The sequence below is a fragment of the Symphalangus syndactylus genome, chromosome 4 (genome assembly GCF_028878055.3).
Source record: "Symphalangus syndactylus isolate Jambi chromosome 4, NHGRI_mSymSyn1-v2.1_pri, whole genome shotgun sequence".
NCBI lineage: Eukaryota > Metazoa > Chordata > Mammalia > Primates > Hylobatidae > Symphalangus > Symphalangus syndactylus.
Genome location: NC_072426.2, coordinates 87,191,108 through 87,215,645, shown reverse-complemented (window position 1 = coordinate 87,215,645; position 24,538 = coordinate 87,191,108). Strand labels below are relative to the sequence as shown.

The 24,538-nt window shown below is 44.8% G+C and overlaps 1 protein-coding gene across 3 annotated transcripts in view; it reads left to right on the top strand.

Annotated features, from left to right (window-relative positions):
* The window catches only part of LDB3 (LIM domain binding 3), a 72,422-nt gene extending 54,559 nt beyond the window's left edge, over positions 1–17,863 (top strand). For all 3 annotated transcript variants that reach the window (XM_055275468.2, XM_055275469.2, XM_055275467.2), the window contains 2 exons: positions 5,349–5,464; positions 12,434–17,863. In XM_055275468.2, coding sequence (XP_055131443.2) covers positions 5,349–5,464; positions 12,434–12,523 — 206 coding nt within the window. In that variant the 3' untranslated portion in view covers positions 12,524–17,863. The remainder of the gene's footprint in view (positions 1–5,348; positions 5,465–12,433) is intronic.
* Positions 17,864–24,538: the final 6,675 nt, after the last annotated feature.

Below are 24,538 nucleotides of genomic sequence, written 5' to 3'. Positions count from 1 at the left end.
GTGCTGGGATTACAGGCATGAGCCACCGTGCCTATTTTTGATTTTGTTCTATTTTTGATTTTGTAAGGAACCTCATACTGTTTTCCATAATGGCTGCACTGTGTTACAAACCCATTAACAGAGTATAAAGGTTCCAATTTCTCTGCAGCCTTGCAAACACTTGTTATTTTCTGTTTTTTAAAAAATAGTAGCTATCCTAATGGGTATGAGGTGAAACTTCATTTTTACGTCTCGTCATTTTAATCAACAATTTGGAAGAAGACACAGAAGGGAGTCCTGTCAAATCTGCAGATTGGGCCAGAATGATAGGGGCTAGGCTGAAAAATGCTTCAGTTGGCTGCAAAGATAAGCTGACATCTGCATATAAAGAAGAGAGGTAGGAGGGTCAGCCCTTCACAGATGAACCTGCACCTGAGCAGTTCCCAAACCTGGCATCATGGTCACCTAGGGAACTTAACAAACTAGAGAGAAAATAGATTTTTTCAGACCTACCTCAGACCCACAGAAGCAGCATTTCGTAGGGTGCCCCACCCTACCCAGGTGTTTCAGTTAGGTATGGGAATCAGAAGTGTTTCTCAAAGTGTGGTCCCAACACCAGCAGCAACATCACCTGAGAACTTGTTAGAAATGCAGATCTTCAGGCCTCACCCCAGATCTGGTGAATCAGAAACTCTGGAGGGGAGCCTGGCACCCTGTGTTTCAACAAACCCTCCATGTGCTTCTGATGTTTGGGAACCATTGCTCTAGAAAAGTACCAAACCCCTTTTCAACACGGAGCACCTGCAATTTGATGGATGGAAATCCTTTTACGATAGCAATAAAATCCATTAAATGTGAGGGTAGTAATTCAGCTTGGGACAAGAGAGAGTCAAAGAAAATTAGAAAGACTTAAAGGGAGAAATAAAGGAAGGAATAAATAAATGAGGAGCTAGATTATACTCCTTGTGGAAAAGGCCCATGCACAGACTTTGTTCGGTACCAGCAATGTTCTCCTTTTGCAGAAATAAGTGAAAATACCAACTTAAAAAAAAAATGTGTTAGTATCAGACCCGTGCTACCAAATTTTAAAACAAAGTGACAATTCTCCAAATCAAATGGAATCGAATTTAAAACAGAAAAATGAATCAGTGGGCAAGACAAGGCATTCTAGAAGTAAATTCAAGCCTTTGTTTGGTTTTGTTTTGTTTTGTTTTGTTTTTGAGACAGAGTCTCACTCTATAGCCCAGGCTGGAGTGCAGTGGTGCGATCTCGGCTCACTGCGAGCTCCACCTCTGGGGTTCATGCCATTCTTCTGCCTCAGCCTCCCAAGTAGCTGGGACTACAGGCGCCCACCACTGCGCCCGGCTAATTTTTTGTATTTTTAGTAGAGACGGGGTTTCACCATGTTAGCCAGGATGGTCTCGATCTCCTGACCTCCTGATCCGCCTGCCTCAGCCTCGCAAAGTGCTGGGATTACAGGCGTGAGCCACTGCACCTGGCCTTTTTTTTTTTTTTTTTTGAGACAGAGTCTTGCTCTGTCACCCAGGCTGGAGTACAGTGGCGTGCTATCTTGACTCACTGCAACCTCTGCCTTCTGGGTTCAAGCAATTCTCTGTCTCAGCCTCCCAAGTAGCTGGGATTACAGGCTCCCACCAACATGCCTGGCTAATTTTTGTATTATTAGTAGAGATGGGGTTTCACCATCTTGGCCAGGCTGGTCTTGAACTCCTGACCTTGTGATCTACCTGCCTCAGCCTCCCAAAGTGCTGGGATTACAGGTGTGAGCCACCGCACCTGGCCAATTCAAGCCATTTTAATAGCCTAATCTGGGAAAAGCCAGTAAGAGAAGGAATCACTATTTAATTAGGTTGTTTGAACCATTTAATTTTTATGTTTATTTAAATATGGAACACAGCCCAGCTTGGTGGCTCACGCCTGTAATCATAGTACTTTAGGAGGCCAAGGCAGGAGGACCCCTTGAGCCCAGGAGTTCAAGACCAGCTTGGACAATACAGGGAGACCCCGTCTCTAAAACAAAAAAAAAAATTAAAGTAGCTGATCGTGGTGGTGCACACCTGTGGTCCCAGCTGCTCAGGAGCCTGAGGTGGGAGGATAGTTTGAGCCCAGGAAGTTGAGGTTGCAGTGAACTGTGACCACATCATTGCACTCCATCCTGGGTGACAGAGCAAGACTCAATCTAAAAAAAAAAAAAAAAAAAAGGAGATAATGGATGGATGGATAGGATGCATGGATAAATGGAGGAGGGAAGCCCAGAGAAAGCCTTCAGCAAGGCCATCTCATCACTCTTGGTTGGGGTATGTAGGGCATGAAGACTTCCCTGAAGGACAGCCTAGCACAAAGGATTGCAGAGATTCTCTCAGGTACAGAAAGTGGGGATGGTTTTTCAAGCCCAGGGCCTGGTTTGCACAGAGGCATGGAGGTGTAAGAGAAAGTCCAGGGCACCATGAGACCACCTGGGAGTGATGAGAAAGTCGTAAGTGGGTGCAGGGCTTCTCCTCAGGTGGAGACGGGTCAGCCCATACCAGATAGTAGTAAGTTCTTGCAGAGCACAGAGTGAACTGCAACCTGGGCCGTAACTTTCTAAAGGAAGCAGAACGATGTTTTCTTAGCTCTGGCAAGGCAATGCATTTCTGCCTACTAAAGAAATTAAGTGTTCCATCAGAGAAGATTGATGGACTGGGATACATAAGAGCATTTGCATGACAAGCTACAATTAAGCACAAAAGGAAAAGCTATATATTGGAAAACATATGCAAGAGATAAGTGTAACTGATCAAAGCTCAATGCCAGGCTGATAAGGAGCTGGAGACAGTGTAAAGCCATAGAAGGAAGATGAACGTTGGAGTCCATGAGGACTGGGGCTACTCCTTATGACTTCTGTGATGGCACCTCTCCAGTCAGTTTACTCCCCATTAAAATGGGAATACTAGGCTGGACGCGGTGGCTCATGCCTGTAATCCCAGCACTTTGGGAGGCCGAGGCGGGTGGATCACTTGAGGTCAGGAGTTCAAGACCAGCCTGGCCAAAATGGTGAAACCCCGTCTCTACTGAAAATACAAAAATTAGCCAGGCATAGTGGCACGTGCCTGTAATCCCAGCTACTTGGGAGGCTGAGGTGGGAGAACTGCTTGAACCCTGGGGGGGAGAGGTTGCAGTGAGCTGAGATTGTGCCACTGCACTCCACCTGGGTGACAGAGTGAGAGTCTGCCTCAAAAAATAAATAGAGGCCGGGCACAGTGGCTCACGCCTGTAATTCCAGCACTTTGGGAGGCTGAGGTGGGCGGATCACCTGAGGTTGGGAGTTCGAGACCAGCCTGACTAACATGGAGAAACCTCATCTCTGCTAAAAATACAAAATTAGCCGGGCGTGGTGGTACGTGCCTGTAATCCCAGCTTCTCGGGGGGCTGAGGCAGGAGAATCGCTTGAACCTGGGAGGCGGAGGTTGCGGTGAGCCGAGATCGTGCCATTGCACTCCAGCCTGGGCAACAAGAGCAAAAACTCCGTCTCAAAAAAAATAAAAATAAAAATAAATAAATAAATAAATAGGCTGGGCGTGGTGGCTCACGCCTGTAATCCCAGAACTTTGGGAGGCCGAGGCGGGCGGATCACAGGGTCAAGAGATCGAGACCATCCTGGCCAACATGGTGAAGCCCCATCTCTACTAAAAATAAAAAAAAATAGCTGGGTGTGGTGGCACGTGCCTGTCCTCCCAGCTACTTGGGAGGCTGAGGCAGGAGAATTGCTTAAACCCGGGAGACGGAGGTTGCAGTGAGCCGAGATCATGCCACTGCACTCCAACCTGGTGACAGAGTGAGACTCCGTTGCAAAAAAATAAAAAATAAAAATGAATAAATAAATAAAATAAATAAATAGGGAATATTATCTCTTCACAGAGATGTCATGAGGATTAAACAGGAGGCACAATGGCACTCAAATCATTGTTCCTTTCCCTCCTTGCATCAGTTATGAAGACTTTCAAAATAAGAGCCAACATTTTTGAGTGTTTGTGCCAAATACTTCACTTACATTATCTTATTTAATCCACTCAAAACCCCATGAGTTCGGTACAATAATTATTCCCATTATATAGATGAGAAGGTTGAGGCCTTGAGAAGTTACACCACTTGCCCCAGGTATGAACGTTGCTTAATAGAGTTGGGATTTGAACCCAGCTCTTCCTTTATTCAGAGTCCAGTTTTGTAACCCCCATGGCACACTGGCACTCAGTAAGATGTGGTCTAAGACAATGAATGGACATACTATCCACAAGAAGAACAGGAAATCACTTAAGAAAAAGCCAACTGTGGAAGAGTTATGGAGGAATGCGTACACTTCTCAGGAGGGATGAAGGCTTTGTAAACGGGTTGGAGCTTTTCTAGAATAATCTAGAGATGTTCTACAGCCAGTGTGGTAGAGCTGTAACCCCTTTGGGCCTAGAGAGGACAGCTGCCCTGGTGAAGGAGCACAGAACCTGACCCACTGTGCCTCAGCTGTGGGATGCTGGCTGGGCCTTTCACCTTTTTGAGTCTCAATTTTCTCATCCATAAAACAAAACAAAAAGATAATAATAGTTCAATTTCTGAGGGATTTTGTGATGATCAGTTTCATTCATTGATGAACTGATTGATTGGTTAATGCGTTCATTCCCTATATATGTTTTGGATATTGACTGTGTGTCAGGCATTGTGCTGGGAGTGCAAAGAAAGCTAAGATGTAGTCCCTGACATTGAGATGCTTGTAAATAACACCATCCATGTGAAAATGCTTAGTAAATTGCAAAGCATTATATCAATAATATTTAATAGCATTATCTCCTTGGTTGGGGGTAGGGAAGGAGGAGGAGGTGGGCATGCCCCAATAAAGTAGTTCAAATACTGTTTATAGTAGTAAAAACTTGTTGTCAACACAAATGCCCCATGACAGAAGAATGGCCAAGCAAAGAAAATTCTATAAATCTTAAATACGTTGGACCCTCATTCTTCCAAACTAAGCATAGATGTTTGGAAATGTGGATTGTTTTCTCTTTGGGGCTTGATCTGTTTGGTCTATTAGAGGTGACAGAAGCAGAGGAGACAATCTCCCTGCAGAAGGTTGATGACAATTCCAGAAAGTGTTTGCAAATCAAACCAGCACAAGATGGTGTCTAAGCCTGGGTCTGAACAACATCAATGCAATGATTGGAAAATGGAAAACTATCAGTCATGTAACTGAGTATTTCATCTGTGAGATGACAAACAACCAATTAGATTTCACCCCCTGCTCCTGCCCACTGACTTGGGGTTTGTCTTGGCTTTGGGTCCCCGCTGCCCCACTGGGTGCATGGTCTTCACTCTGCTTTTCATTTCAGACTACATCAATCTGTTCAGCACCAAGTGCCATGGCTGCGATTTCCCCGTGGAGGCTGGCGACAAGTTTATCGAAGCCTTGGGCCACACCTGGCACGACACCTGCTTCATTTGCGCAGTATGTCTCTAGCTTGGGGCTCTGGCTTTCTGAGAAGAGGCGGGAGGGAGGAAGTGGGAGCCAGATGACCAACCTCTACATACCTTGCCACGCTAGCTTTCTGACATCCTGATCATTTTTAAAAGCTGGCAAACACCATGATGCCTTGATACATCACAGTCGAACAAAGTTTCATTCCTAATAATTATTTATAAACCAATGTGGCTTTGTTACTTTCCATTTCGTTAAGGACAACAGAGTGTCCCAGGGTTTGGCAAACTAGCGGCTTGTCTCACCAGCAGTGTTGTCAGCGGGCAAAAGCAGCCGATGATGCTTGGCTTTGAGAGCGGCAGTTGACTCCCCATGGTTATATGTCACTTCAGATATGATGGAGTGACTTGAAGGTTTTCCCCTCCAAATTGTTACCCCAAACACTAGATTGGAGCTGACTAATCCTATGAAAAGCTGAGATAGGGTTTCTCTTGGTAGAACCTTTGGAAAGCAAGACTGAGTACCATTTTATTTTCCTAAGTGGTCCTTTCCTGATATATAGCTGCCAGGAGATAAGCCCTGGATTAACTATTAACTGTGTGCTACTTATTTCTGCTGAACAGCCAGGTCACTTTTAGTATGAGACTGGCATTTTCCTTCTGAGGGTTTTGGGTTGGGGTGGGCACATGATGGTGAGCCTACAGACATTTAGACTCTGAAGGAGAGGTAGGAAACAATCATCCCTGAGAAAGCCCCCTAATGTCAATCTGTCATTGACTAATCTTGATTTGAGAATTTTTTTTTTTTTCAAGATGGAGTGTCTGCTCTTGTTGCCCAGGCTGGAGTACAGTGGCATGATCTCAGTTCATTGCACCTCCGCCTCCTGGGTTCAAGCGATTCTTCTGCTTCAGCCTCCCGAGTAGCTGGGACTACAGGCACATGCCACCATGCCTGGCTAATTTTGTGTATTTATAGTAGAGAGGGGATTTCACCATGTTGGCCAGACTGGACTCAAACTCCTGACCTCAGGTGATTCACCCACCTCGGCCTCCCAAAGTTGTGGGAATACAGGCGTGGGCCACCACGCCTGGCTGATTTGGGAAAATTAAGACACCTCTACTATTTTTTTTTTTTTTTTTTTTTTTTTTTTTTTGAGACAGAGTCTCGCTCTGTCGCCCGGGCTGGAGTGCAGTGGCGCAATCTCGGCTCACTGCAAGCTCCGCCTCCCGGGTTCACGCCATTCTCCTGCCTCAGCCTCCGAGTAGCTGGGACTACAGGCGCCCGCCACCGCGCCCGGCTAATTTTTTGTATTTTTTAGTAGAGACGGGGTTTCACCGTGGTCTCGATCTCCTGACCTCGTGATCCGCCCGCCTCGGCCTCCCAAAGTGCTGGGATTACAAGCGTGAGCCACCGCGCCCGGCCTATTTTTTTTTTAACCAGAGTGTCTCAAGGTAAATTTTGGAAATGTATGAAATATCTGTACAGTTTTTACTTGAATAATTTTTATAGACTTCTGACATAGGATGACCCTAGTCATAAAGTTTACGGCCATATACTTTTGGTTCCACACTTCACTTCCATACCCCCGTCATCTGTGGGACGCACTGTATTCACTCTGTGTGTTGGTTTGCTAGGGCTGTCTTGACAAATTACTGCAAACTGATGGCTCAAACAACAGAAATGAATGCTTTCACAGTTCAGGAGGCCAGAAGTCCTAAATCAAGGTGCTGACAGGAAGCCATACTCTCTCTCCGAGCTACTAGCGGTTGCTAGCAATCCTTGGCATTTCTTGGCTTGCAGCTGTGTAACTCCAATCCCTGCCTCCATTGTCACAAGGCTGTCCCCTCTGTGTGTGTCTTCACATGACATTCTCCTCTGAGTGTGTCTGTCTCTGTGTGGGTCTCCTTTTTTTTTTTTTTTTTTTTTTTGAGATGGAGTTTCACTCTTGTTGCCCAGGCTGGGGTGCAATGGCATGATCTCGGCTCACTGCAAACTCTGCCTTCTGGCATGTGAATTTTGTGGAATACAATTCAACCCCTTAACACTCTGATTTTCTAGGTCTTTGAACAGATTCTCTAGTTGTCTTTTAGGGTGTTTTAAATAAGTCCCCTCCAAAAAGAGACAATGGTTTAAGTATACTGGCTTTGGAGTTGTCCCCTGCAGAGTCATAGCTTCCCTGTGTCAGGCACAGCACAGGGCTCTCTGAAACTTACATTCAAGCCATGGCTTGTCTAGTCCTGAGGCACTGCCTGCACATCTGGTTACCCAACTTCTGGAAGGATCCAAGAGACTTGGGGAAGGTCCAGGAAGACAATGGCACAGAAGGCCTGTTTTCCATGGGCAGGCTGATGAGAGGTCTGTGTCACATGCAGAGGGAACCGTGGCAAAGGTGAGTGTGGGTCTGCTTCTGCAAGCCTCGCAATTTCAGCTGAGTCACAACAGCAAAAGTCCAAGAGAGAGACCAGAAGAAGCCATAAAGCTTGGGGTGGCTAAGGCTGATATTACAAATAAGTTCCAGAGAGTGAAGTCCAGCCTGTGAGAGGCCCATAGCACTGCCCTTTGGGGGATCAACATGGAGATTGTTAGGTCTCCCTCCAAACCAGCCTGCATGGTACTCACTGCTCTGTCAACATATAGCAAAGTGGAACATGGTTCTTTTTTTTTTTTTTTTTTTTTTTTTTTTTGAGACAAAGTCTTGCTCTGTCGCCCAGGCTGGAGTGCAGTGGTGTGATCTTGGCTCACTGCAACCTCCACCTCCCAGGTTCAAGCAATTCTCTGCCTTAAGCCTCCTGAGTAGCTGGGATTATAGGCGCCCGCCACCATGCCTGGCTAATTTTTGTATTTTTAGTAGAGACGGGGTTTCACCATCTTGGCCAGGCTGGTCTTGAACTCCTGACCTCACGAGCCACCCACCTCGGCCTCCGAAAGTGCTGGGATTACAGACGTGAGCCACTGCACCCAGCCGGAACATGGTCTTAACATTGAGAAGAAATCTTTTGATTGAAAAACTTTGAGGGACTTGAGGGATTTTTTTTTTTTTTGGTCCTCTTTCTGTCACTTCATATTTCCAAATCACTTGTGATGCGCATGTATTTTCCTGTAACTTCCAAAAAATTAGTAAGAGAAAGATCTGGAGTAGCTCTCCCAGCTGATGTGCTGTTTTCTCACCAGTGAGATCTCCGGATAGCACATTCTTTAGACTAACTCAGTTTACCAAATATTCCTGGCATTTGGACAGTACAAGAGTGTTCCAGAACAAGTCTCTACCCTGACGGAATCTAGAATCTTGAAAGGTGAACAGAGCAACAGATGTGAACAATTCAAAAGTAGAACAGGACAGTATCCCTCAAGCCCAAAGCATATAAAGTGAAGGCTGGGAGCCTGAGAAGTGCAGTGTGGGTCAGGGTGAAAGTTAAGCTTTTATCTGGCATTGACACTTGAGTTCCAATGGAAAGGGTCCGACCTTAGTGGAGGAAAAATGTCTTACCCATCCCTCTTTTGCTCTAAGTCTTGCCATTCCCCACTGGTGTGGGTATCAGGAGGGGATGGGCGGTGATATAACTTTTGTAGGCAGACCTAGGGGCTGCTGCAGCTGGGCTAGTTTATTACCCTAACTCTGCTGGGACTTGCAGTCAGCACTGTCCATGGTCACCACCCTTTTATAGCCAGGCCCTGATGTCACCCAGCCACAGAGCCTGGGGGTTGGACCATCCCTGTTGCCCCCTGTGCTGGGTGGGCAGAAGGCCTCCTCCACCATGAAGCCACCTTGCACCAAGAAGACACTGGGCACAACTCCCTATGAGGGTTCCCACCCTCAGCCCCATCTCACCTATTAGCCATCTTTGAGGTTCTGTCCCTTTCTCATTTGTTGGTCTTCAGTCCCTGAACACCTTCTCTCCCCAGCCTGACTCATCCCAAAGTTCTCACAAGCAACCAGCATTGTCCCAGTCCAGGTATGGTCTCCCAGCCACAGCTGCAGTCATTGACAGGCTGACTCATTCCAGAGATGCCTTTCTGTCTTCCCTAAAGCCCATTCTCACCAGTTAGATCTTGGGTGTCCATCTTTTTGCATAGTCTTTAAATTGTCACCAGCAGCTTGAGACCCACATATACTCAGCATCTCTGCATCCACCTGGGATGTTTTCAAACACTTTTGCAGCTCATTGGCTCCCAGGACCCACTGGAAGCCCTGTGTGATCCTAGGTATAACGTCCCCAGCTGGACCATCAGAGCCTTGCACATGGGGCCAGCGTGGTGCCCTTTTCCTTTCCAACTCTCTTGGACTGGATACATGCATAGTGCCCCAAGCTCAACTCAGGGGGGTGATTTCTCTGTCTCCATGGGGGATACCTGTATGTGGGGACTCCACGTGCACTCCTTCTGATGTCAGTGTCCTGGAGATGGCTCCCAATTCTGCCCCCCAGCAGGGATCTTCACTGCCCTCTCCTAGGCTGGGACCCATGCCAGCCAATGTGACTTCCTGGCAGACTCTGATCTACTGGCATATTGCCAACCCAGGGCCCAGCTTACATACTAGTAGTCCAGCAAACTCAGAGGGCTACCTCTGTACAAACCCATGAACCCAGATCAATTTCAAGTAAACACAGCCCCTTTCTTCTATGGGGTAGGGGAAAAATTAGCATAGAACTGGAGTCTTATAGACATGGACAGAGATTCCCAGCCTACAACTTACTAGGTCTGTGACTTAAGGAAGACATATGGGCCCTCTGAGCCCCAGTTTTTTCAGCTGTGAAGTGGGAGAAAGGCATACCTACCTTATAAGGTTTTCATGAGAATTAAATGAGCTGCTGTATATAGAGTGTCTGGCATCCTGCTTTGTCCATGGTAGCCCCCACAAATATTAATTAGTTCTCTTCTTTCTGGGACGCCTCCAGCCTCAGACTATATGTTGTCATCATGGGGATATAGAATTTCATCTCTTGGGCTGGGCGTGGTGGCTCACACCTGTAATCCCAGCACTTTGGGAGGCCAAGGCAGGTGGATTGCTTGAGGTCAGGAGTTTGAGACCAGCCTGGCCCACATGGTGAAACCCTGTTTCAAAAAAATTAGCTGGGTATGGTGGTGGGCGCCTGTAATCCCAGCTACTAGGGAGGCTGAGGCAGGAGAACTGCTTGAACCCGGGAGGCAGAGGTTGCAGTGAGCTGAGATTGCGCCACCGCACTCCAGCCTGGGTGACAGAGTGAGACTCCGTCTCAAAAAGAAAAAAAAAGAAAAGAAAAAGAATTTAATCTCTTTTGTTTTTTTGTATATTTTTCTGCATACTTTTCCATATCTACCTTTTTTTTTTTTTTTTGAGACGGAGTCTCGCTCTGTCGCCCAGGCTGGGGTACAGTGGCGCGATCTCGGCTCACTGAAACCTCCGTCTCCCGGGTTCAAGTGATTCTCCTGCCTCAGCCTCCTGAGTAGCTGAGATTACCAGTGCGCACCACCACACCCGGCTAATTTTTGTATTTTTAGTAGAGACGAGGTTTCACCATGTTGGTGAGGCTGATCTCAAACTCCTGATCTCGTGGTCCTCCCGCCTCGGCCTCCCAAAGTGCTGGGATTACAGGCATGAGCCACCATGCCTGGCCATATCTCTTTTTAAATGGTGGCATTCCATTGGAAAAATACAACATGAAAATTTACTGCATCATCTCCCTGTTGAGAGAAATTTTAGTAGTTTTCAGTTTCTAGTTGAGCACAGGTTGTTTTCTTGTTCTGCAGAGTTGCTTCTGCAGGATGAAATTCTCTAGCGTGGCATGACTGGGTTATAGGGTAGTCACATCTCAATGGTTCTTGTTCAACATGGCCAGATTCCCTATGGAACACTGAACTCACTCACGTGTCTCTAGCAGTGCACGAGTAGGCCTAGTTCCTTTTTGGCATTGCTGATTTTTGACTGAATACTTTTTTTTTTTTTTTTTAAGCGTTTTGGCTACAGGCATGTTAGGTTAAAGGTGACAGGCCATTGAGGTTTTTTTGTTTTATTTGTCTTGCTAGATTAATATGTGTCCAGTGGTATCTCAGGGCAGTTTTTCTTGTAATTTTTTTAACTAATTTTCTTTTCTTTTCTTTCTTTCTTTTTTTTTTTTTTTTTTGGTAGAGACAGAGGCTCTCTATGTTGCCCAGGCTAGTCTCAAACACCTGGCCTCAAACGATCCTCCTGCCTTGGCCTTCCAAAGTGTAGAGATTACAGGCATCAGCTACTGCGCCTGGAGTCAGGGGAGTTTTAATTTGCTTTTTCTTTAATTATTAGTGAGTACAATCTTCTCTGATGTGTTTGTTAGTTTACTAATGATTTTCTTTAGATGTGAATCCTCTGTGTGGCATATTGACTTGTGAACTTGTATTGACTCTTTATACATTTTGGATAGCTTGAATTGGTCAGCTTCGTAGTGTATATTTTCTCTATTCCTATATTTTCTCTATTACTTCTCTATTCCTATATTTTCTCTATTAATTAAATTTAATTAATTTCATTTGATTTTATTCTGTTCTTCAGGAATCTTAGTTTTTATATAGTCCAACTCATGTACTCTGCTTCTGTCGTTAAGAATTCATAGTGGGAGAAATAGGCTGTTGCCTTTTCTCTGGAATGCATGGGGCAAGGCTATTTGTTTGTTTGTTTGCTTTAGACAGTCTTGCTCTGTTGCCCAGGCTGGAGTGCAGTGGCACAATCACAGCTCACTGCAACCTCTGTCTCCCGAGTTCAAGAGATTCTTCTGCCTCAACCTCCTGAGTAGCTGGGATTACAGACGCATGCCAACATGCCCCTGGCTAATTTTTGTATTTTTAGTAGAGGTGGAGTTTCGCCATGTTGGCCAGGCTGGTCTCGAACTCCTGACCTCAAGTGATCTGCCCGCCTTGGCCTCCCAAAGTTCTGCGATTAAAGACTGAGCCACCGCGCCTGGCCAGGGCGTTTTCTTAAAAAAGTGATTGAAATCTGCGCATGTCCCGCGCCACGTGGGTCTCACGCAGGTCTGTTCTCTGCTCCAGGTCTGCCATGTGAATCTGGAGGGGCAGCCGTTCTACTCCAAGAAGGACAGACCCCTGTGCAAGAAGCACGCACACACCATCAACTTGTAGGCGGCCAAGGCTGCCTGTGCTGACGAGGCCCGGAGCTGCTCCTGCTGCTGGCAACAAAGGATTCGGGAGGCTGATGTTTCTTCTGAGGGGAATGGGGAGAGAAAGGAAGCGACTGAGCCCTTTGGAAGTATAATTTTAGGTTTTTTCTTCTGTACACAGATCGTGTATTTGCATAGTTCAGACTAGGAGCCAAATGAAGACTCAAAACCAAACTAGTTATTAATCCAAGACTGGAATTGTACTTCAGACATTTAGAGCAGAATTCCAAGAACTCAAAAGTGAAAAGCAACAAGCAGCTTTCCCAAAGCGATACACTTGCTGTGGTCACCAGAGAAGGACAGAGCTCAGAGCAGCTGTGGAGAATCTGAAGCATTCTGCGGAGTTCTTAAGCGCTCCCCTGGCAAACAAATTGAAGTGCCAAACAGCACTCAGTGCAGGGTATTTTTAGAGTCATAGCTGAGAGCTTGTTAGCTAAGACCCACTGGGCTTTCCTCACCAAAAAAGGAAGTGTTATTCCATTACTAGCGTCATGGAGCTACCTCTGCGCATCAGACTTCAGACCTTGAACAAACTTAAAACCTTCTAATGGGAGCCCGGACGTCCAAAGAGATGTCTTCTGGGAGCCACTGGGCAATTGCCAGGGCTCCAGGAAGGGCTCTGGCTCAGGTTGCAGACCGCTGAGAAAAGATGGCCCTGTCAGCCACCCTCTCTCAGTCCGAAACATCCAACATCCCCAGAAGGCTTAGCTCCTTTTTGAATTGTGATGGGAAAGTAGAATTGGGTTTTTCCAATTTTGCTCTGTGGTGTGTGAGAGATTTTTTAAAGGCTTTGAGTTGTCTTTGGCCTTTGTTTAGCTTTAAGGGTTCATTAGCATGAGTGTCTAGTCATGTGCATGAATTTCACCCCAACCTGTGACTGCTCACTTATGACGTCTCCCCCAGTACCCTCCATCTCAAACAGGCTTGGTAGCCTGTGGAAAAGAAGAGAGACAGAGAGACTGTCTGAAACAGGATGGCAGAATAGGCTCACATGCCCAAACTCTGGGTGGGGAAGAGGAAACTTACTTTCTGCTACCCTCAGTAAGAACACATGAGGAGGCAGGACCTCCCACCTTCAGGTCTGCATCATCCTTTTCAAATGTTCCTTTAAACGCAGCACACTGAGTTTGTACAATTGTGTTAACTGCTGGAAGGAACAGATGCACTGATATATATGCATTTGCTGTTTTGGCCAATATTTTGAAAATGTATGAGCTGAGTTGATCTAGCTATTATTTAAGTATTTATTGAAGTAGAGGGGCCTTCAAACTACTTTATACTAGTGATAGTTTGAGTTAGGTAAGCATCTTAAAGCTGTTTGGTGATTGATAAAGAAGGCAGCTTAGATTCTGTGGTTGGAAACAGTGTAGTCACTTTCCTTTTTAGGAAGCCCTGTTAATATGCTCATCGAAAACATGGCATTGAAGCCGGCAGTTTGCATGGATGTTTCTCACTTGAGCACGATATTTAGGCTCTCTTCCAACTCACTCTATTCTGTCCTCACTCCTGTTTTGGATTTTTCTCTTTGCACGTTTGAAATGTTTTATGGGAATGTATTAGAACTCTTTTCTTCTAAGGACTGAGACTTCCACGGGACTGCCATCTTACCTGAGTGTCTCTTCTCCATGAGGGAGAAGGAAGCAGCTAGCTGTGTCCCTAGCTGCAGGAAGTCCCTATTTTTTCCAAGCACGAAGCCACCCGTCTCCCCCAGGGAGCACCAGGGAGGGACATGGATGTGCTCCTGCCACAGGGCCCTTCCTACCTTTGGATCTGTGAGAAGGTGAATACAAAGCAGCAGGCAGAGTAAAATCTGCTGGGACTGCCTGGAGATTTGTCAGGAGTTGCAGACAAGTACCTTGCAGCATTCTGTTATTTTTGGAAAGTTCAAATATGCAGGGACAAGGAGGTTGTTACTGACTGTACTGACAGGCTCTAAGTCGTTTTCTCAAAAAACTATCTATTCAATTATCAGGGACTAGTCTTGAGGAAAGAAAAAAAAAAAAGTTCCCAGAATTCAGTTTCCAAAATCTCTTTTTAAAGGTTTTACACACACACATGCACACACACACACACGATCATTAAAAAGTGTATGATCATTAAGAAGAAAAGTAAAATATCTCAAAGGACAGTTTCACCACAGTCCTTTATTGAATCAATTTTTCTGCATTTCAGAGCAATTGTAGATTCTGAGGGACTCTTATTTGCCAAAAAGACAAAACTAGCAAAAAAAAAAAAAAACACTTAAAAGGTAGTAGGAAAAGAAGGTAGTTTTGAATGTGGTTCACTCAGTGTCTGTGAGTCTGGTGTAGTGTCAGGAGTAAGGCTGTGTCTAGTTCGTTTACATTGTGGATGTCCTACAACACTAAACAAAATTTTTCATAATCCATGGTGGGGAGCACACTTTGGAGCTACAGTTCTTGTCTCCTCATTGTTGACATTAATTTAACATTTATAGGCCAGGCGCAGTGGCTCACGCCTGTTATCCCAGCACTTTGGGAGGCCGAGGCAGGTGGATCACCTGAGGTCAGGAGTTTGAAACCAGCCTGGCCAATATGGTGAAACCCCATCTCTACTAAAAATACACAAAATTAGCCGGGTGTGGTGGCAGGCGCCTGTAGTTCCAGCTACTTGGGAGGCTGAGGCAGGAATCTCCTGAATCCTGGAGGCGGAGGTTGCAGTGAGCCGAGATCATGCCATTGCACTCCAGCCTGGGCAACAAGAGTGAAACTCCGTTGCAAAAAAAAAAAAAAATTATAACCACAACTTTTTGCAATGGAGTGACTTATATCTGCAGCTTATATCTGCAGTGTTTGTGTTAGGAACCTAGCTTTTATAATGTTAACTTTTTAACTCAGTATTTGGGATTTATTGTTTTGTTTTTGGAAAAATTTCAGAAGTGGAATGTAGCGTGTTAAAGGTGTGCATAAAAATATTTTGCATGTGCTTTTTTTTTTTTTTGCCTGTGTGAATTCTACTTTTTAGCAAAAATAAAGCCCTCCAAAGGATGTGAAAATACAGATTTTTCTGTGTAAAGTTTTCCATGTCACATCAGAAGTAGCTTACTTCTATATGGCCACAAATAAAATTGGAGACAAAACAAAACATTCTGTGGGAATAAACACAACTTGCTTGCCCTGATGCTCAATAGCAGTGTAATCACCACTTTTAACCAGACAAGGATATGTGAATAACACGAATGTTCTGCATACAAAGGGAATCACCAGGCAAATAATAAACCGAAGACCTCGTCTCACATTATATTTTCATAAAGGTTTATTTACTTAGCTACTTGGCGGTAAAATATTCCCAATTAATTTATTTCTGTTCTGCTCTAAATGGCTTCATTTCTAGAAAAGTTGTCATATTTCCTCTTACATCATTTGTTTTCAAGTAAGTTCAGAGTAAAATCCTCTCATAGAATTTTTTTTTCCTTTTAATAGTGAAGACCCTTCTGAGGGTACTATGTTTAACAAAATCAAACTCATTCTTTTTCAAGGTATTCTGTTTCTAGGAATTACTGAAAAGTAAAGGGAAGTTGTACATACCGTATTTGATTTTTAGCACCTGAATCAGACTTTGAAAGAGCTGTGCAATTACAAACAGAAATCACATCTCATCATTTTAGTACTTCTTAAAGCTATAACAATTTTAAAAATAGATGATGGAGAAGAAAAGGCTCCTACACTCACTAACACACACACACAAATACTAATAGCCCAGAAATATGAACCAAAAATTAGAATTTGGTATAATTAACTTGTACATAATTTCTGCCCTCCTAAGGATTTATGGACAGAATAAATATTGTTTGCTTATTTGCTCATTCATTCTTTCAACATTTATTGAGCACCTACTAGTGACATGAACAGGCACTGCTCTGGACACTGACAACACAACAGTGAGTACAGCAGACAAAAACTTGTGCTCTCGTGGAGTTTACATTTTTTTTTTGACTTTTTTTTTTTGAGACAAAGTCTCACTCTGTCTTCCAGGCTGGAGTGCAGTGGTGCAATCTTGGCTCACTGCAACCTCCACCTCCTGCATTCAAGTGATTCTCCTGCCTCAACCTCCTGAGTGGCTGGGACTACAGGTGCCTGCCACCACATCCAGCCAATTTTTGTATTTTTAGTAGAGACAGGTTTCGCCATGTTGGCCACGCTGGTCTCGACTCCTGACATCAAGAAATCTACCTGCCTTGGCCTCCCAGAGTGCTGGGATTATAGGAGTGAGCCACTGCACCCGGCCGACATTCTTTTTTTCAAAAAAAAGTTATCTATTTTTATTAAAAAAAATTTTTTTTGAAACAGAGTCTTACTCTGTCACCCAGGCTAGAGTGCAGTGGTGCAATCTCAGATCACTGCAACCTCCGCCTTCCGGGTTCAAGTGATTCTAGTGCCTCAGCCTCCTGAGTATCTGGAATTACAGGTGTGCACCACCATGCCTGGCTAATTTTTGTATTTTTAGTAAAGACAGTGTTTTGCCATGTTGGCCAGGCTGGTCTCAAATTCCTGACCTCAAGTGATCTGCCCACCTCGGCCTACCAAAGTGCTGGGATTATAGGCATGAGCCACTGCGCCTGGCCTGCTTTCTTGTAAAAACAATTTATTTTATAACTATTAACTTCACTGTCTGATCCTAGTTAAGCCTCTATTAACACACATATGAAGGGTTATCTGAGAATAAAGATCATGGGTTAATCTATCTACTGAGCTTGTGGAATAAATCCTGCCATTAATTTTGTCAAGGCAATCAGTGACTTTCTGAGCCATCGGACAGAATGTCTTCAGTTCAGTGCTGTCCTCTGAGCCTCAGGCTCATGTGTCCAGATCTTGCCTCACTGCCTCACGTGGATGTCCCACAGCCACCCAAGCCCACCTACTTCACGGGTTGGATGGTTGGCCGTCTGTATGTGCTTCTATCCTTTCTTCTGATACAGACCCTGCCCCTTTAGGTGCAGTGATTGGTTCAAGAAGTGGGTTTGTGAACCAGGCCAGAACAATCAGAATTCTTCTTCCCTGAGACTGCTAAAACCAGATCTTGGAAAGAGATTCTCTTCTCTTACTGGTGGCTGAGCTGGAAGAATGAGTCCAACAGGCCCTCTCTTCCCTCTCGTGTGAAGAAAGTCTGTTTGCTCTAGGAGAGAAAGAAGCCAACAGGCACTGGGAAGCAAAGAGTTGAAATGAGAGAGACAGAGTGTTCTGCCAGTGTGACGGTTCCTGGATCTTGTCATTCCCAAGGCTCCATAGTTATCTTTTCCTTGGTTTGCTCAATTTCCCCTTTATTCTTTTTTTTTTTTTTTTTTTTGAGATAGAGTCTTACTCTGTCGCCCAGGCTGGAGTACAGTGGTGCCATCTTGGCTCAATGCAACCTCCACCTCCTGGGTTTAAGCAATACTCCTGCCTCAGCCTCCCAAGTAGCTGGGATTACAGCCATGCATCACCACACCTGGCTTATTTTTGTATTTTTAGTAGAGATGGGGTTTCACCATGTTGGCCAGGCTAATCTCGAACTCCTGACCTCAAGTGATCCACCAACTTAGCTTCCCAAAGTGCTGGGATTACGTGCATGAGCCACCACACCTGGCCTTCCCTTTATTCTTGACCTTGTTTAAATTGGGTTTCTGTCACTTGGAACCAAAGGAATCTCAACTAATACAACATCCAATGCCAAATTCAGGATGTGACATTCTGTCATCCATGCTACAGCTTCAAGAAGTATTAAAACAGTAAGATGTGGCTTCTATTTGTAATTGCACAGCTCTGTCAAGGTCTGATTCAGGTGCTAAAAACCAAACATGTCATGGAAATCTTCCTTTTACCTTTCAGTAATTCCTAGAAACAGATTACCTCGAAAAAGAATGAGTTTGATTTTGTTAAACATAGTACCCTCAGAAGGGTCTTCATTATTAAAAAAAAAAAAAATGCTATGAGAGGATTTTACCCTAAACTTATTTGAAAACAAATGATATAAAACGAAATACAGCAACTTTTCTAGAAATGAAGCCATTTAGAGTAGAACAGAAATAAACTGAAATATTTGACCACCAAGTAGCTAAGCAAACAAACCTTTAGGAAAATATAATGCAAGACGAGGTCTTCAGTTTATTATTTGCCTGGTAAATTCCCTTTGAATGCAAAACATTTATGTTATTCATATATCCTTGTCTGCCTAAACAAGGTGATTAAACTTCTATTGAGAAGGCCTTCAAATAATCCGCATCCATGCTATCCTATCTGAACATTGCATGCTAAATAAATGCAGAATGCTTATAATTGTAACTATAATTTCAAGACAAATCCCACATGCCTTCTGACTGAATCTCTTCCATAGAGAATTCCAGGGCTGCCACTGACTTAGTTCTCCATCCTCCTAGCCAACCTGCTTCTCCTCTTGTATTCTTTCTTTCAGTGAATTGTAGGCACCACCCGGTCATTGAAACTAAATATCTGGGAGCATCCTAGTGTCTTCTCCCATATTGCTCTGACAACAAATAATTACCACAGGTTGCCCATGTACTTCCTGAACCTGTCTTGAATTTGTTTTCTCCTCTCATCCTCCGGACTCCTGCCTTTAAAAAATATCTCTCCTCTGCATCATCTCAGCAGCTTCCTAACTGATCTCCTTGTCTCCATTTTGCTCCGTATGCACCCCCAAATCCGTTCCCATTCAGGATCTCTCCAAAAATAAATCTGACCATCTAATGGAACTGCACAACTTATAAATGTCTTCTCATTATCCCTCAACAGAGCCCAAACTAACCTGCATTTACAAGTCCCATATGCCAGGCCGCTGTGTCTCTCCAGCCTCACTTCTCAACCGCAAGTGCTACCTTCTCATTATGCGTCATCGTCCTGGCCACAGCGGGCCGGTGTTCCCACCTCGGTATTTCCAAAACACTCCTGTATTTTCACATTATTTAAAAATTGTCTGTTTACATAGAAATAACCATTTGGGCCGGGCTCAGTGGCTCATGCCTGTAACCCCAGCACTTTGGGAGGCCGAGGAGGGTGGATCACCTGAGGTCGGGAGTTCGAGATTAGCCTGGCCAACATAGTGAAACCCCATCTCTACTAAAATACAAAATTAGCCAGGCCTGGTGGCGCATGCCTGTAATCACAGCTACTTGGGAGGCTGAGGCAGGAGAATCACTTGAACCTGGGAGGCAGAGGTTGCGGTGAACCAAGATTGCACCATTGCACTCCAGCCTGGGCAACAAGAGCAAAACTCCATCTCAAAAAAAAAAAAAAAAAAAAAACCAGAATTGAAATAATCAAAGAATGCCATAATTGTTACTGCTTAGCTGAGAACAGAGTGCTGTTTTTCACAAACAAATTCTATTCAAAACCCCAAATATTTTATTAAGTAAATTCTTACAGACTACCTTTCCATTTGCAAATCAGTTATTCCCTTTATCTAACCCTGGTTCAAAGTCTAGTTCTCACCTTTTTCCTTCTGCTTGTTTAAATTGGGTTGCTGTCGCTTGCAACCAAAAGAATCTCAACTAATACGATGTCCAATGCTCAATTCAGGATGGGTATTATCCTGGATTCAGGATATCCTGAAAACTATTTCAAATAGAAGCACTGGGAATGCTGGAGAATCCCAGCATTTGTGGAAGAAGAATCACTGCAAGGCATCCAATGTGTGCCTGGGGTAGAAGGAATGCAAGTGGCGATAGCAATTCTATCTTGCATGTGGTCACCTCCACATCCCTGCGGAGCCCCTCTCATCCTACTTGTGACTTTCTGGTGAGCTGCAGGAGAGGGAAGCATTGTAGAAAAGTAGACACAGATTGGAGAAGGGCCTGACTCAGCCTGGAATCCAGTGTTTTGTGGGGCCACCTTTAAGAAAAAGAATATATTTGGGAGGCTGAGGTGGGTGGATCACCTGAGGTCAGGAGCCCAAGACCAGCCTGACCAATATGGTGAAACCCTGTCTCTATGAAAAATACAAAAATTAGCTAAGTGTAGTGGTGTGCGCCTGTAATCTCAGCTACTCAGGAGGCTGAGACAGGAGAACTGCTTGAACCCGGGAGGTGGAGGTTGCAGTGAGCCAAGATCGTGCTACTACACTCCAGCCTGGGTGACAGAATGAGACTCCACCTCAAAAAAAAAAAAGGAAAAGAAAAGAAAAAAGGAATATAAAATTAGCTGGGCGTGGTAGCATGTGACTGTAGTCCCAGCTATTCTGCAGGCCTCGGTGGGAGGATCGCTTGAGCCCAGGAGATGGAAGCTGCAGTGAGCTGTGATCACACCACTGCACTCTAGCCTGGGTGACAGAGTGAGACCTTGTTAAAAAAAAAAAAAAAAAAAAAAAAGCTGGCAGGCTGCGGCGGCTCACGCCTGTAATCCCAGCACTTTGGGAGGCCAAGGTGGACGGATCATGAAAATACAAAAATTAGCCATAAAAATACAAAAATTAGCCAGGCGTGGTGGCACGCACCTGTAATTGCAGCTACTTGGGAGGCTGAGGCAGGAGAATCACCCGAACCTGGGAAGCGGAGGTTGCAGTGAGCTGAGGTTGCGCCACTGTACTCCAGCCTAAGCGACAGAGTGAGACTCTGTCTCAAAAAAAAAAAAAAAGAGAGAAAAGAAAAAAAGGGGTTACAGGCCAGGCGTGGTGGCTCACGCTTGTAATCCCAGCACTTTGGGAGGCCAAGGAGGGCAGATCACAAGGTCAGGAGATCGAGACCACGGTGAAACCCCGTCTCTACTAAAAATACAAAAAAATTAGCTGGGCGTGGTGGCGGGCGCCTGTAGTCCCAGCTACTCGGAGAGGCTGATGCAGGAGAATGGCATGAACCCGGGAGGTGGAGCTTGCAGTGAGTCAAGATTGCGCCACTGCACTCCAGCCTCAGCGACAGAGCGAGACTCCGTCTCAAAAAAAAAAAAAAAAAAAAAAAAAGGGGTTACAGTAACTGCAAACACCAAATTGAGTATTCATTGAATATTCATTTAGAATGAGGACAAAATCACAACAAATGAGTGGAGTCCCAGAACTCTAGGTCACTTTCTTCTAAAACCTACTTAGGCAAGTTATCAGAAAAGCTTACGTAACAATGTCCCCTAGGCTGGGCACGGTGGCTCACACCTGTAATCCCAGCACTTTGGGAAGCTGAGGCAGGTGGATCACCTGAGGTCAGGAGTTCGAGACCATCCTGGCCAACATGGTGAAACCCCATCTCTACTAAGAATACAAAAATTAGCCGGGTGTGGTGGTGCATGCCTGTAATCCCAGCTACCTGGGAGGCTGAGGCAGGAGAATCACCTGGACCCAGGAGGCAGAGGTTGCAGTAAGGCGAGATCGCACCATTGCACTTCAGCATGGGCAACAAGAGTGAAACTTCCTCTAAAAAAAAAAAAAAAAAAAGTTCCCTGATTGCAAACTAGCTTTCCCTCTCAACCTAGAATATTCCAGCAACTCTTAGCACCCATGGGGGTCTTTGGAAGTGAGGGAGGAGCCTTGAAGTTTAAGCTGCATTAGTTTCTTGGTAAAGCTACTGTAGACTCAGGCCAATAGAATAAAGGACACAGCCATTTTGGGATCCTGATTCCCTGGTTCATGCTCTCTGTTAGGAATTGGCAACATTTGTCCAGGACTGTTCCTGGAACCAGGGCCAAGACATGCCCTGGAATTGGGAGGGGAAATCAGATTACTGAGTGAGGCGAGGCTGGAAATGGCTCTGTAGCTCCCTCCTCCTAAGAAGCGGTTACCTCTCTCCACCTTCTAGTTGAATTATCCCTATAAGCCCAGGTTTAATGGGAAGGTAACCCAAAGAGTAAGCAAGCTGTTGAATGGTATGGTAATATTAGGTTGTGAGTTTAGGAGGAAAGATGGGGTGTTGCAGAAGCCCCAGGCAGTGGCTCACACCTGAGCCATAGATACCAGGTCCTTTTTTAGTTGCTTGGAATGATTTAAATGACCAGGATAATGTCATAGTTTGTAGGTTAATAACCAGAATGTGACTTTAGAGGAAAGGAAACAAGTTTTGTTATTGTTTGTGTGTGTGTGTGCATGCACCTTCTATGGTTACGCACAGTGCTTGGCACTTTATGTATCTTTTCTCATTGAATCTTAACAACTCTACCAGGTAGGGAAGGCAAGGCTTAGATAGGGAAAATACATCTCCCCAAAATACCTCTCTCTACTAGGCACTTGATGTGAAGTCCTTTCCTTCGTGGAAATACTATACTCATCAGAAGCACTGGGAGGAAGACAGAGTTGAGTTTAGTTCCACATTCATTGAGCCTTTACTTTGAGCCAGGCCTCATGCTAAGTAACTAAGTGCTTTATCGTGAATTCAGAGGCAAATGAGACACAATTCTTGCCTCACAGAGCTCATAGTCTGGTTGAGGAGATAATTAAGTTATGCATAATTTCACTATCATAAGGCAATAAACGTTTCTTCAACTTTATATAAAGCAGACCTACAAGCAAAGGACAGTAAACACATGTCCTCTAGGAACTTTCTGCAATTGTAAAATTTCTCTTACAATCTAATATTTTAGCTTTAAAAAATCATGCTCTGTTTTAAGTTATTATTATTAAGTAAAAAAAAAGATGCCCTGGAGAAGATGTTCTATAACCTTTTCTTTTTTTTTTTTTTTTCTTTTTTGAGACGGTGTCTCGATCTGTCGCCCAGGCTGGAGTGCAGTGGCGTGCTCTCAGCTCACTGCAACCTCCACCTCCCGGGTTCAAGCGGTTCTCCTGCTGCAGCCTTCCAAGTAGCTGGGACTACAGCCACCCGCCACCATGCCTGGCTAATTTTTTTGTATTTTTAGTAGAGAAGGGGTTTCACCGTGTTGACCAGGATGATCTCAATCTCCTGACCTTGTGATCCGCCCGCCTTGGCCTCCCAAGGTGTTGGGATTACAGGCGTGAGCCACCATGCCCGGCCTGCTCTATAACCTTTTGTACTCCATATTCAGTGTTAGGTGCCTCAGCTTGAGAAGCAGAAGGCCAGATAAGTGCTACAGGACAGCTCAGCAGTCCACTAACCCAGCCTGGGAGTGGGCTGCCAAGGTTTTCTAGAGAAGGAAATTCCAGAGCTAAGGCTGGAATGAAGAACTGGAGCCCAGCCCAAGCTGAAGCAGAACTCATATACTAATTACTGAACTGCACTGGGTTGTATTTGAAGTAAGGCTCATTTAGAGTTTTACAGTTCGTTTTCTCTCCCCTTCAACACAAACACTAATGGACCAATCACTTTCTAGAGGGAAAAGGAAAGTAACTAAAATTCATTGAGTGCTGACTCTATGCCAATCACTTTGCATATATATCTCAGTTAATTCTGACATCTGTCCCGTGAGATTGGTATTATTTATTCCCATTTTATAGATGAAGAAACTGGGAGTCTAAGAGGCTGACAAACTGCCCAAGGTAAAAAACTGGGAAGTATAGCCAGGATTCTGATTGCAAAGTTTGTGTTCTTCCCACCACATCATGTGGCTAAGCCTGTTTCTCAAGAGTCTCTTTAGTGGATATGCAGAAGCAGTTAAGAAAACAGTGGGATTGGCTTCAAGTTTCAAGGAAAAAAAAACTCTTTGGCCATCTCTTTTGGTCAAAGAAAGTTCTGGAAAGGGGTTTCCGGGCTACTCCTCTGGCTGGCATTGCAGCGCCCTACCTCACCAAGCCAGCTCTGCTGAATCTGGACTTGGAGAAGTGAGAGTTCACAGGACATCCTCTGGGAGTGTCCGCTGAGGTCTACTTTATACGGTTTATACTTTGCTGTAAACAGCTCACTGTTCCCAATTAAACCTGTACGATCATGTCTGAACTTTTAGGAAATGAGGACTTCTTTTTATCGTTCTCTTCTCAGTGGTAAAACCAGAGCCCTTGTCAGTCCACGAGCCTCCTTAACCTGTTGGGCCTTGACTCTGAGACTCCAGACTGTAGTCCAGAAATGCGTGGATCCTGGCACAACGCCCAGGGAATGCCTAAGTGAGAGGATGGCTCCAGGTCTGGAGCCATGTCTTCC